The 12,166-nt window shown below is 47.4% G+C and overlaps 6 protein-coding genes; 5 read left to right on the top strand and 1 right to left on the bottom strand.

The window, feature by feature from the left end:
• Positions 1-1,050: 1,050 nt before the first annotated feature.
• Positions 1,051-1,971, top strand: FFUJ_11628 (related to D-arabinitol 2-dehydrogenase; the record flags this gene model as incomplete). XM_023570548.1 has 3 exons in its annotated part: positions 1,051-1,345; positions 1,402-1,693; positions 1,743-1,971. The coding sequence occupies 3 exons, from the start codon at positions 1,051-1,053 to the stop codon at positions 1,969-1,971; spliced, it is 816 nt and encodes a 271-aa protein (XP_023437646.1).
• Positions 1,972-2,413: 442 nt separating this feature from the next.
• Positions 2,414-3,499, top strand: FFUJ_11629 (related to potassium channel beta subunit protein; the record flags this gene model as incomplete). XM_023570549.1 has 3 exons in its annotated part: positions 2,414-2,464; positions 2,518-3,138; positions 3,194-3,499. The coding sequence occupies 3 exons, from the start codon at positions 2,414-2,416 to the stop codon at positions 3,497-3,499; spliced, it is 978 nt and encodes a 325-aa protein (XP_023437647.1).
• Positions 3,500-3,712: 213 nt separating this feature from the next.
• On the top strand, positions 3,713-4,606 carry FFUJ_11630 (uncharacterized protein; the record flags this gene model as incomplete). XM_023570550.1 has 3 exons in its annotated part: positions 3,713-3,986; positions 4,040-4,344; positions 4,397-4,606. The coding sequence occupies 3 exons, from the start codon at positions 3,713-3,715 to the stop codon at positions 4,604-4,606; spliced, it is 789 nt and encodes a 262-aa protein (XP_023437648.1).
• A 1,437-nt stretch (positions 4,607-6,043) lies between these two features.
• FFUJ_11631 (uncharacterized protein) lies at positions 6,044-7,603 on the top strand (the record flags this gene model as incomplete). Its single annotated transcript, XM_023570551.1, has 1 exon — positions 6,044-7,603. The coding sequence occupies one exon, from the start codon at positions 6,044-6,046 to the stop codon at positions 7,601-7,603; it is 1,560 nt and encodes a 519-aa protein (XP_023438110.1).
• A 1,022-nt stretch (positions 7,604-8,625) lies between these two features.
• FFUJ_11632 (probable pectinesterase precursor) lies at positions 8,626-9,712 on the top strand (the record flags this gene model as incomplete). XM_023570553.1 has 3 exons in its annotated part: positions 8,626-9,074; positions 9,122-9,294; positions 9,345-9,712. 3 exons carry the CDS (start codon positions 8,626-8,628, stop codon positions 9,710-9,712), a joined length of 990 nt encoding a protein of 329 aa, XP_023437649.1.
• A 1,158-nt stretch (positions 9,713-10,870) lies between these two features.
• FFUJ_11633 (uncharacterized protein) lies at positions 10,871-11,251 on the bottom strand (the record flags this gene model as incomplete). The annotated part of the gene is made up of 1 exon (XM_023570554.1): positions 10,871-11,251. One exon carries the CDS (start codon positions 11,249-11,251, stop codon positions 10,871-10,873), a length of 381 nt encoding a protein of 126 aa, XP_023437650.1.
• Between the last annotated feature and the right edge of the window lie 915 nt (positions 11,252-12,166).

Here is a 12,166-nt window from a genome sequence, read left to right on the forward strand (position 1 = left end):
CAATTACCAAACGCCGTTGGAGTTTTTCAATCGGGCCCACTCCTCACCAGCGACGTTGATATCAAATTTCCAGCTCCTGCAGTCCCACTGTGTTTGACGATATGTCACTTTACTTTCTTTTGTCACCTTCATTGTTCAGTGATCTGACCTTCTTTCTCTTTTCTCATTCGCCGGGGAGGGCCTCTCTTAGCCCCTGTATCTTTCCAAAAAAAAAAAAAAAATACATGTGAAAAGAGAAAACATCAGTCTCCACGTCCTGGAATAAGGATCTGATCCTTGTCAGGAGATCCACGCCAGCCCACAAATCTTATTTTCGCTCCGTTGCTAAAGCCCTCAGAAGCAGCACTAGAAACGAGAATCACGGACCGGACCGTTGGAGGTTAGGCAGACCGTTCCCTCCCTTTGACGCTAATGGTAATAAAATTCTTGTACAGGTTTCGTTTGGCGCCTTTGAACAAACTCAAGAAGAAAAAGAAACGAGAGGTTAAGAGCTTTGTTTCCCCTCTTGCAGACCCACGTCATGCATAACTGGGATTGGTCAGGGTGCATGAGTTGTTCAATCCTTCGAGTCGTTCCTTGTAATGTTCAGGTTTCTCGCCTACACAATGTAACTCAGCCGGTTCTGCTGTAGGGATCAAGACCCAGTCAGCCAGTACCAAGGCAGCCCCCTTTTTGAAACGGTTTTGTTGTGGGATCATTAGACGATGCAACCCTATGTGATGATCGCTTCTATCCTATTGGGCGCTATATTCCCTCGGGGAAAGGGATAACGCAACGACTCAGTATCTTCCCTGTTGACCATCTCCTACGACTCAAGAAGCTCCATTTTAAGTGCTCCATTCCAAGATATTGGCAGCTTCTTCTGTTCCTGGTCGTCGTTTAATTATCACTCAGTCGCCCTCCAGGACCACTCAAAAGCTTGGCGCTTGGCTTGCTTGAGAGGCATACGGTGTCCCCTATATAGTCTACCCAGTAAACAATGGCAGCCGATACTCCATTCCCTTACATGTTGCATTTCTAATATTGGCTTTTCTTTTTACAACGCTAAGAATGGCAAACCCGTACCCTTTCCAAGACAAGGTCATTGTTGTCTCTGGCGCAAGTCGCGGGACAGGCCTGGCCCTCTCGCGCTACCTTTTGGTTCGGGGAGCCAAGGTTTCTATGGCTGCTACTTCGGAGGAGAATCTGAAGAAAGCCATTGCCGGTATCGAGCAGGATATCCCTGATGCCAAGGATCGGGTCATCTATTTCCCCACAGATGTCAGGAACCCTGATGATGTAAAAGCATGGATTGAAGGGACTGTTGCCAAGTGGGGAGAGCTGGACGGTGCTGCAAATGTTGCAGGTAGGATGATTAGCTTTTGATATCTGGTGAAAGACACATGCTAAGCCGTTTGATAGCCAAGATGAACAAAAGCATTCACCCCATTGAAGACCTTGAACTCGAGGAGTTGAAGGAAGTTCTCGATGTGAATGTCATCGGCACCTTCAACAGTATCAAGTACGAGATGAAGAACATGAAACCCGGAGGCAGCATCGTCAACTGTGGCAGTCAACAGGTCAAGTATGCTTCTGGAAATATGGGAGCATACGCAGCGTCAAAGAACGCCATCCGCGGCTTGAGTCAATCAGCTGCATATGAAGGTGGTGCCAAGTACCCCAAGAACCCCATCAGAGTCAACCTTCTATGCCCGTGAGTGATCTCCCATGAGACGCCAACCACTAACTTACATATATGGCAGAGGATGTATTGATACCGATATGATCCGTCAGCCTCTACACTTGCCCAACGGTGCAGGTACATGGACGATGACGGAGGGCGATCACTTGACGTCAATCATCAAGCGCTACTCCAAGCCGGAGGAGATTGCTGCCTCCATCGCTTTCTTACTGGGAGATGAGAGTAGGTTCATGACAAAGCAGGAGATATACGTTGATGGCGGCTGGATGGAGGCCAACTATGTAGCTTAGTGTCATCTCAGACCCGAGTTCTAAATTGGATACTGACACAACAAATGGTATTTACGACCTCAAGTCTAGTGTTTCTGCGCCTACAGTGTGATTTGTAATGCAATCCGCTCAAAGTCCGCATTACAAATGCCTCTTCTTGGGCTTCCTCCGTCATATCGAAGCCGAGTGCTAGACATGAGGCTTCAGCATATTCCCCAATAGGAAACTGCATGTCTTGGCAAAGTCAACTCGGGCGAATCAAAGCTCCAGAACATCGTTCTGGCTCTTTCCGTAATTGGCAAGAGCACTTCTTGGCAGATTTACAAAATTGAAGTCTGGTAACGACATATTCGCTTTCAAGCAGTATATAAATCCAGCATGTTACTTTAATAGTCTCCAATTCCTCATTTGATCATTCACATCTTATCACTTATACTCAATTTCACTGCCACAGCAAGATATCATGACTTCCGCTGGAAAATCACCTCTCAAGCTGATTCTCGGAGCAGCAAACGTGAGTAGTTGGATGTTTTTGCTTGAATTAAAACTAATCAGACACTCTTGTAGGTTGGAGACAAGGAAGCTGACCCTTGGGCTCGTTATGATACTCCAGATGAAGTCAACGCCTTCATCAATGCCTTCGCCAGACGAGGCTACACTCAGATCGACACTGCTGCAGTCTATTCACCCCAGTCCCCTTATAGCTCTGAGCCTCGCCTCGGTGCCGTCAACGCAGGCGAGCGATTCAGTATTGACACCAAAGCAGATTTCATGAAGGGCCATACCAAGGAGAACATCACTCATGATATCGACAATTCACTCAAGCTCCTGAAGATCAACCAGATCAATGTCTATTATCTTCACATACCTGATCGCAATAACCCAATTGAGCCAGCTCTTGAAGCTCTCAACACGGCCCATAAAGATGGCAAGATCAAGACTTGGGGCATCTCCAACTTCCGAGCCGATGAAGTTCAAGAGGTGATCGATATTTGTGAAAAGAGAGGTTTTGTCAAGCCTGCTGTTTATCAGGGTCACTATAACGCACTTGTTCGCGCCGGCGAGAAAGATCTATTCCCCGTTCTTCGAAAGAATGCCATGGCATTTTATGCCTATAGTCCTGCTGCTGGCGGCCTCTTTTCTGGAAGTCATAAAAATCCTGTTCCAAATGGACGATTTGACCCGGCAGTGAGTAGAAATCCTGGATAAATTTTCTTCCAAAAACATGACTGATATACGGTAGCATAAATCAGGAAGTATCACTAATTCGCTCTACATCAAGCCATCCGTTCTTGGAGCTGTCGACAAGGCCATTGAAGTGTTCGCCAAGCATAACATTGAAGGGCATGCTGCAGCCCTCAGATGGACGGCGCATCACAGTATTCTCGACAAGAAATATGGGGATGGACTGATCATCGGTGCATCTAGCCCCCAACAGCTCGAGAGCAATGTTGATACGGTTGAGGAGGGGCCGCTGCCTGAAGAAGTTGCTGCTGCTCTTAACGCCGTGTACGAGGAGGCTGGTGATGAGGTCTCTTACCATATGTAGTTAGCCTCCTTAGACTAGGCTCAATAGAGTAGGAGCACTTCTTGGCATGAAATTGTGAATTATTAAGCATCGTCGTAAACACATTGCTCAAAAGCATCTCTGATCGTGACAGACAGTCGATAATTGATATCGATTTTTTTAATGCACGCTTCAATCTCTTTTAGTATGCAGTTCATTACTGTGACCAATCCTGGGCAGCGCGCGTCAGCCAAGATGACGCGAAAGGCTCACTCTCACGCAGCTCGCGTCGCCCATGCACAGACACGGAAACAGAAAATGGCCGAGTATCATGACCAAAAGAGACAACAGAGTGCAAAAACCGATGATGAACGAAACATTCTGCCGCCAAAACTTACCGAGCCATTAACCAGCAAACTACAAGAATTAACATCTGTGCCTTTCACGTTACCGGGCGATTTTCAACCAAGTAACATAATTTATTTCATTAAATCGCTCTCGGCATTTGAGCACTCTATCTTTAGTCAATGTGAGTTTGGCATGATTGGCGTAGGGTAGCTTCTTCTAACCATCCCCACGTAGATCTTCAAACTGTCTTGCCCTCCCAAATTGCACATTGCCCTATAATCATGGACATTGCAGAACAAGCAGCTGAGATCAGAAGTAACTGGATCTTCTTCGTTTCTACTGATCCGGTTCTTCTACGAGGTTGTCTGCTTGCAGCATGTCGATACTTGGCTGAAGTTGAGCTCCGCGATGAGTATGCATTGTTGGCCATTCAGTACAAGCAGTACTATTTACAAAGCCTTCGGAAGGGGCTTTCATCACGGAGTCTTCCATCGCGTCGGAATGCAGTTGCAATGACCACAGTCCTCGCCCTCGATGAGGTATGTTTATCGATAGGGCAGAGATCGTTAACATGGCATGCTGACCATGTAGATTACTTGTGGAGATCATCTTGTCGCTGCAAAACATGTACTAGGTGCCATGAAGATGGTTGAAGACGCCGGCGGACTTGAAAGGCTTGGGTTGAACCATCTTGTTCGCTATGTCCTCTACAACCTCATGTTCGGCAAGCGACTATCAGAATGGGATATGGATCTACAACTGGCCTCAACACTCATGACACCAGACTCAATACTACCCTAATCATGCCAAAACCTAAGCCGAAACAATAGGCTTCATTCCGCTCCCCCTATTAATTGGTCACCCGATGGTCCCGATCGCGACGTTCCGACTCATGCTCATTTCTCCGACCCGGTCCGGGGCATCTGTTGGTCTCGTCTAGCTAGTGGCGCGACGTGTTATTTCTGCGTTAAGGCTGGCATGCAAAGCTAGACGGATAAGGTATACAAGGTTAAAAAAATGCATAGTTGTTTATTTACGAGACTCAGGCAGTAGTGAGACATTCTCAAGGATCACCTGAGACCTTTTGATATGAATCTAGTGCCACAAATTTCCCCGCGAGTTCCGGACGTCGGCTGGCGGTCGACAGTCTAGAAACCTAATATTATGATTAATATGGTATCTTTGATCAATTTGAGCGCGTTGTCTTTCAGTTCTTCAATGTCTTGAGCTTCTGGTTCAGTCGATTTCTCTCAAAAATTAGACACGCTTTGACGACCCCGTTCTCACAAAGAAACAACAATCTCAAAGTCAACTGATATTGGAATAAGATGGCTGGGTCTCACTACGCCCTATCGTGGTCCTCGCTTATATGAAAGGGGGCTAGGAATCTTGGTTCAAGCTTAAAGAAAGCTTATACGTTGGATTGCTTCAGTTTGCGAGCCAAGCAGTCTGGGCATCGGCCGTCGGCAAGTCAGATTCCACCCCAGAAATGATGTTTTGATGGTTTAAAAGCCGTGATTGGGCAATTGTGGAGGGAAGGCTGTGACTAAGCCGAGGGTCCGAGACATTGTGTTTACTATCCCTTCAGCTCATGAGCCGACACTTGTCCCCGACTGTAAATCAGTTGTAACGACGGAACCTTTTCGGAGATTTTTGGGCCAAGGAAGAATTGAAGGAGAAAATCTGGGCATGATATTGTGTATGGAATATGTGGTTCAGACAAACACCAATACTTCTACTCGCCAAGCCGGCAATAATATGACCTCCCTTCAATAGCTTCTTGGCACTGCAGCATTCTTCGTTCAAATACGAGATCATCTGATGAAACCTATCAAATATGCATCTGAAACATTCTCAAGGGACATATCTCGCGTGAGGTAAATCTTTGACCCCTTGAACCTTGAACTTTGATGCCTTTGACAGGCTGGCACTCTAATCTGGGGAAATATCGAATTTCCCCAATTCCAGCGGCCCTACCCCGGATTCCGGACAAGTCCATCGTGGCTCTAAACGAAGCTAACATGAACATTTCCGAGGAAGCTCTCTCGTGAGAATCTGGGTATAAGAAGGCTGTAGACATCTCTCCAAATCAACTTCTTCAGCTCAGCCAGCATCACTCTTTCACAGCCGGTTGCGTCTGCCACTCTTTACTAACCCAGTTTTCACATTCACTCTTTTTGTTTTCTGTTTTACATCCAACTTAATCACTCTCTTTTCTTCTGATATACATCGCCCAAGATGAGATACTCCCTCGGCTTGTCTGGTCTTTTGACCGTGGCCTTGAGCTCGACTGGCCTCGCCCAGACGACTACTCCTGGACCTTCTACCACCGACTTCTCCACCTCTGGTGGCATGAACGTCCCCACCTCGGTCACCTCCCAGCTGCCCGTCACTTTCACCACCACCATGACCACCATGGCCAGACCTACCAAGTCTCCCGTCCCTGGCAAGTGTGAGTGCGGCACTGGAACCTGCTTCACCCCTGAGATCTGCAGCATCGAGTGTACCACCGTGTATGAGGACTGCTGCAGCATTGAGGGCTCCGACATCCAGGTCTGTAAGAACCAGTACACCATCTGTCTCGGCTACAACCCCTACGAGTCTATCTTCGTCAAGCCCACTAGCTGCAAGCACGACAAGAGCTACTACATTGAGTATGAGTCCAAGTACACCAGCTCTTACTTCGAGGAGAAGTACGGCTACTACTACTCTTCTTCTTCCCACTCCACCTCTTCTTCCCACTCCACCTCTTCTTCCCACTCCACCTCTTCCCACTCTGGCTACCACGCTGGTTACTACACTCCCGAATACTGCTGCCTTGAGTGCACCACCATCTACGATGAGTGCTGCGCTGTTCCCGGTGCTGATATCGCTATCTGCAAGGAGAAGTACACTGTCTGCCTCGGATACAACCCCTTCATCATCCTCCCTTGGGAGGTTCCTTCTGTCTGCAAGCACGAGGAGTCTTACTACAAGGAGTACGAGTCCAAGCACGGCGAGTCTTATTACAACTCTAAGTACGACAAGTCCTACGAGCACTCCGATGTCGAGGTCGATGTTGAGCAATGCTGCATCGAGTGCACTACTATCTACGACGAGTGCTGCAAGATCCCCGGCTCTGATATTGAGGTCTGCAAGAAGGAGTACACCATCTGCCTTGGATACAACCCCTTCATTGTTGTCCCTTGGGAGAAGCCTACTGTCTGCAAGCACGGAGACTCTGGCAAGACCGACTACGGCCACAAGGAGGTTGAGGTTACTGTTGATGAGTGCTGCTTTCAGTGCACTACTGTCTATGATGAGTGCTGTGCCGTCCCTGGTGCCGATATTGCTATCTGCAAGGAGAAGTACACCGTCTGCCTCGGCTACAACCCTTGGGATGTTACCCCTTTCGTCAAGCCCACAGTTTGCAAGCACGGCGAGGACTCTGGTTCCAAGGGAAACAACAACGGCGGTTCCAGCTCCAGCTCCAGCAAGTCCGATGACTCCTCAAAGGCCTCTGGCTCCAAGTCCGACAGCTCCAGCAAGTCTGGCTCCGATGAGGAGTGCGCTGTTGAGTGCACCACTGTCTACAAGGCCTGCTGCGACGCTTCTGGTGCCATCATTGAGACCTGCAAGACTGCCTACACCACCTGCCTCGGCTTCAACCCTTGGGACGTCACTCCCTATGTTGAGCCCACCGTTTGCAAGAAGGGTGGCAAGCCTTCTGGTGATGATGCTGTCATCGTTTCCGGTGGTGAGCGTGTCCGCCCCGTCCTGGCTCTCCTTGCCATGGGTGCTATTGCTCTCCTCTGTTAGTACTCCCGTCCTATCCGCATCAACCCCCACTGACATTCTCACAGAAACGATTAGTGACTATGTAGCCGCATGATCTTCGCTTCGTTCTTCTACTTCCACTCCGTTGCTCTCGGGCACCCGCACCTTACCTTCTTACTTTCTCAGTGGGATGTCTGTTTCTGTACAGTGGATGCTTAACATTCTTATCTTTTGACGATCTTATGGTTTTATGGGTGTTGCCGCATACTCGGCCTAAAATAGTGCACGATAGACACGTATGTAATATCGACGACTGGATGGAGATTCTCTGGATGGCGGTCCTGGGCTGTTGGGGGCGATTACATGTATCCATAGTCTTCTTTAGACTCTGTGTCCAGAGATCAATTCACTTACTTCTCTGTCAACATTTCACTTCGGCCCGCGGGAGTGCATGCTTTGTATTACGTGTTTATTTGAGTTTCGTATCGTTATCCTTGGTCATTAATTGTGTTCAATGCAACATTAAACGGTACTTGATTTTGACTTTGAGCATGGATGTCGGCCTTCATTTGCAAGAGCTAGCTAGTGGAGGAAATGAAGGGCTCTGCAGCTGCATGAAACGCGTGTATCCCGGATTTTCTCATCTGCGGGATGAAAACATGGCAAACGATTAATCCACCAAACGAAGCAGCTCAAACTGCATCTAGATATTGCCACAATCCGATCGGAATGGGCTGCTACACTCATTCGAGTTAGTCACTTTGGGGGCATGGCAATCGACTTGAAACGGCTGAAACCCACAGCGGAAACTTACGCTCCGGACAAACCGGATGATCCTGGAGCAGGGGCCTCGTATTTTTAATGAACAAACTATTCTCCACCAATCACAAGAAACTCCCTTGAGCTGTGTCTGGAGTATAGAGTTGGAGTTATATGATGATTTACTAAGAGATGAAGTTTAAAAATGCTACATAAATACTCAGACTCTTGACACTGACATTTTCCCGGTGGTTCTGTTTCTCATCATTGGCTTGTTTCGGTTATCCTGATCTACATACATCACCATGAAGTTCCTTACAACATTGAGTTTCGTCACCGCGGCATTCGCTGCTAGTCGAACAACTGCGCCCTCCGGATGTATAACTGTCAAGAAGTCACCTGGAAGCGGCCAATTCGGTACTGTTCAAGCTGCAGTCGACTCTCTCTCAACGACGGCGTCTGGAAAGCAATGCATCTTCATTGACCAGGGTACCTACAATGAGCAGGTCCTTGTTCCTAGCCGCAGCGCTCAACTGTCTATCTACGGCTACACTACCGACACTAGCGGATATAGCGGCAACAAGGTCACCATCACAGCGAAGAAGAGCCAGGCGGATGGTCTGAACAACGACGGCACTGCTACCCTCCGTGTCAAGGCTGCCAATTTCAAGCTCTACAACGTCAATGTTGCCAACACTTATGGACAGGGTAGCCAAGCTGTTGCTTTGAGCGCCTATGCCGACAGCGGATACTAGTAAGTCAACTGGCAACTCGACCATGATCATTACTAATTAGCCATAGCGGTGTCGCTCTCACCGGATTCCAAGATACCCTTCTTGCCCAGCAGGGCTACCAGCTGTACTCCAAATGCCTTATTCAGGGCGCTACCGACTTCATTTTCGGCCAGACTGCTTCCGCCTGGTTCGAGAAGATTGACCTTCGAGTCGTCGCCGCCTCAGTTGGCTACATCACTGGTATGCTAATCTTCATTTAAGTGTCAAGCACAATCACTAACTACAAACAGCCAATGGCCGTGACTCTGACTCCAACATGTCTTACTACGTCTTCAACAACTGCAACATTGCCGCAGCTGCCGGCAACGCCGTCGCCAACGGTGCATACTACCTTGGCCGACCTTGGCGTCAGTATGCCCGTGTTGTCTTCCAAAAGACCAGCATGAGCTCTGTCATCAACTCCAAGGGTTGGTCTATCTGGAACACTGGCGAGGAGAATACTGCCCACGTACTGTTTGGAGAGTATGGTAATACTGGTACTGGTTCTCAGGGCCAGCGCGCCTCTTTTGCCACCAAACTCTCCAACGCAGTCTCTATCTCTACTGTCCTTTCTGGAAACTATGCTTCCAAGGGCTTCTACGATGCTTCTTACATGTAAATCATAAGACACGCGGGACCTTGAGCCAACATGTACATCAAATCTAGATATCATTCCATTCCGTGTACATATTCGGGCCAACGGAAACAGTAGCTTATTCAATAAATACTTTCAAGTAGTTAGTTCAAGCAATTCGTATATACTCTTCTATTCGATAGGAAAACTACTGTCAGGGCCCCTTTCTATCGTTCTTGAAATTGTTATGTGGAATATGGATCTAAGACGTTACACTTCCACTACTATTTATATACGCATCCTCCTTCTTAACCCTCTCGGCTGAATCTTTATGGCTTCTTTTGGAGTGATATTGTGAACTGTTCCGAGGGTGGCTATACCTAAGAATAAGTGATCTGAACAATAGTGGCATATTTATTATTCTTTTGTTCACTGCTTGTCAGAAATTCAAAAGGTCATTGTTATATAAGACCCCGAATAGATAATATGATTTATCTGTTGATATAAGCTCTAAGCCACAAGTCTTGACTGCAAATAGCACATCTGACTCACAATTTAAACATTACACCAGAATGCCTGACTGATTGTTGCAGCACTTTGCTGATAAGAAACCCGAGATGATGACCCTTCGGACGGCCTTGAAAGCAGAATACTCAAGACTATAGCCAAAACATCTTTCTCTATTTTGTATACAGTGTCTTACCTGCAAATGTTGTCCTAGATATGATAGAGCACGATAGTTAGCTCGTCTAGTCAAAAGCTGGCTTGACACTACTATGTCACGATTGCTACTGCAGTAGTCCCGATGGAGATTATAACTGCAGAATTCGAAATCTCCAAGGTTTCAAGTCACCCTGATGCTCCATCGCTCTCCAAGAAGCTCTTGACCTGGCTCTATCGAAAGATAGGAAAGCAAAACTCTATAGCTGAGTCAACTGGAATAGCACCGGAGACTTCACTAACATGGCAACATTTTTGATGAGAAGACAGACTCAGTGATGATTCAACCGAACTCGAGAATTAACACTTTAACTCCAGACAAGCTACTGGACCAGTAGACCAGTGACAGTGATTGCACAAAGAAATCGAATTTAACGATAAATACTACTGTAATGACAGGATGAAGAATAATACATATAAAGAATCCTCCAATGCGAACAGGAAAGCTAGTGGTAAGGATTGACTGCGAATGCCCCTTCAATCTCACCAGGTGCATTTTGCTTCAGTGTAGACATACGTCCAGCACCTCTGGCACACGCCCTGCCAGCATCCTTCAGTACCGCCACAGGCCTTCGAGGTGTCACTGGTTCGCCTGAAACACTTCTTCGTGCCACCTGAATACACAATGTGCGCCCTCAGCCTGGCATCGTCAATACAGATCTCCTTGATCCAATCGTAGTTGGTCTTTCGGCATCCGTCTCTGAAGCCACCAAGCGAGTAGCTCTTTCCGTCATCACCTTTGTAAGCAGAGGTATAATAAGGGATAATCTGTGGTCCCGTGGTGACATAGGTCTCGATGCGAGCGGCATCAGCAGCACCGATCAAGGTGAGGGCGAAGGCCGCGGTTGGAAGGGTGAACTTCATGGTGACTGTAGATTTTCGTGAGTCTTGAACCGCTTGATTGAAAGAATGAACTGAGACCACTTACATGTAGAGAGGGAGTAGGCGTCAAGTTGTGGAAAGCTGACTGTAGTTGATGGATTGAAAGAGAAGATGGTGAAGAATCTGGAGATGCAAAATAATCATACAGAGTGTTTTGATCCCTTATATAGAGAAGTCATACTTGTGGCGACCACGTGCTTTCGCTAACGTATGCGAACTACCGTGATATAATTCTTTAATCCCTCATGGCTGTCTCGTGAACATCACGACCGACTGTGCCAGACAGCAGCCCACACACCTCACAGCCATTAGCCTCCATCATGCCAGGTTTAACACGAGATATGTGGGTTTCTCAATAGCTTCAGTGATGTTGGTCGAAAGTTATGGAACATCAGCATAGGCTTCTACGAAATCGTTGTTCTAGACCCAAACGGTGTGCGGCGTATTGCCAAGGTGTTGGCGCCCTGTTAACTATATTGAGATTTCAGTCATGCCATCGGGTGTCAATATGTCTTGGCCAACTCAAAACCAACAGCTGTATCGGTCGCGGCGTCCCCGTCAATTCTACTGTCTAGCTAACTAAAAATGGACACAGAGAGGCACAAACCGACGGTATTGGCAGTTCGACGGTTAAATTCAGGCAGTCTCTTCACCCTTCCAGTTGCTGAGACATTGCTCAGATGGTCAAGGTTCTGAGTATATGGTGAGTCTCTCTTAAGACCTGAACATTAAAAAACAAGAGCCCGCACGGTTTTCTTTCCTCTTCATAGATAGAAGCAATCGCTTTATCTACTGTGATCAGCATATTGTTTGTAATGGCTAATTCGGTCTTGAATCTCAGTTCAGTAACTTGTGCGTCTATCACCTTCCTTTCCCATGGCTGAAAGGGACTCATTG

Source organism: Fusarium fujikuroi, chromosome FFUJ_chr11 (genome assembly GCF_900079805.1).
Source record: "Fusarium fujikuroi IMI 58289 draft genome, chromosome FFUJ_chr11".
In the NCBI taxonomy this organism is placed as follows: Eukaryota; Fungi; Ascomycota; class Sordariomycetes; order Hypocreales; family Nectriaceae; genus Fusarium; species Fusarium fujikuroi.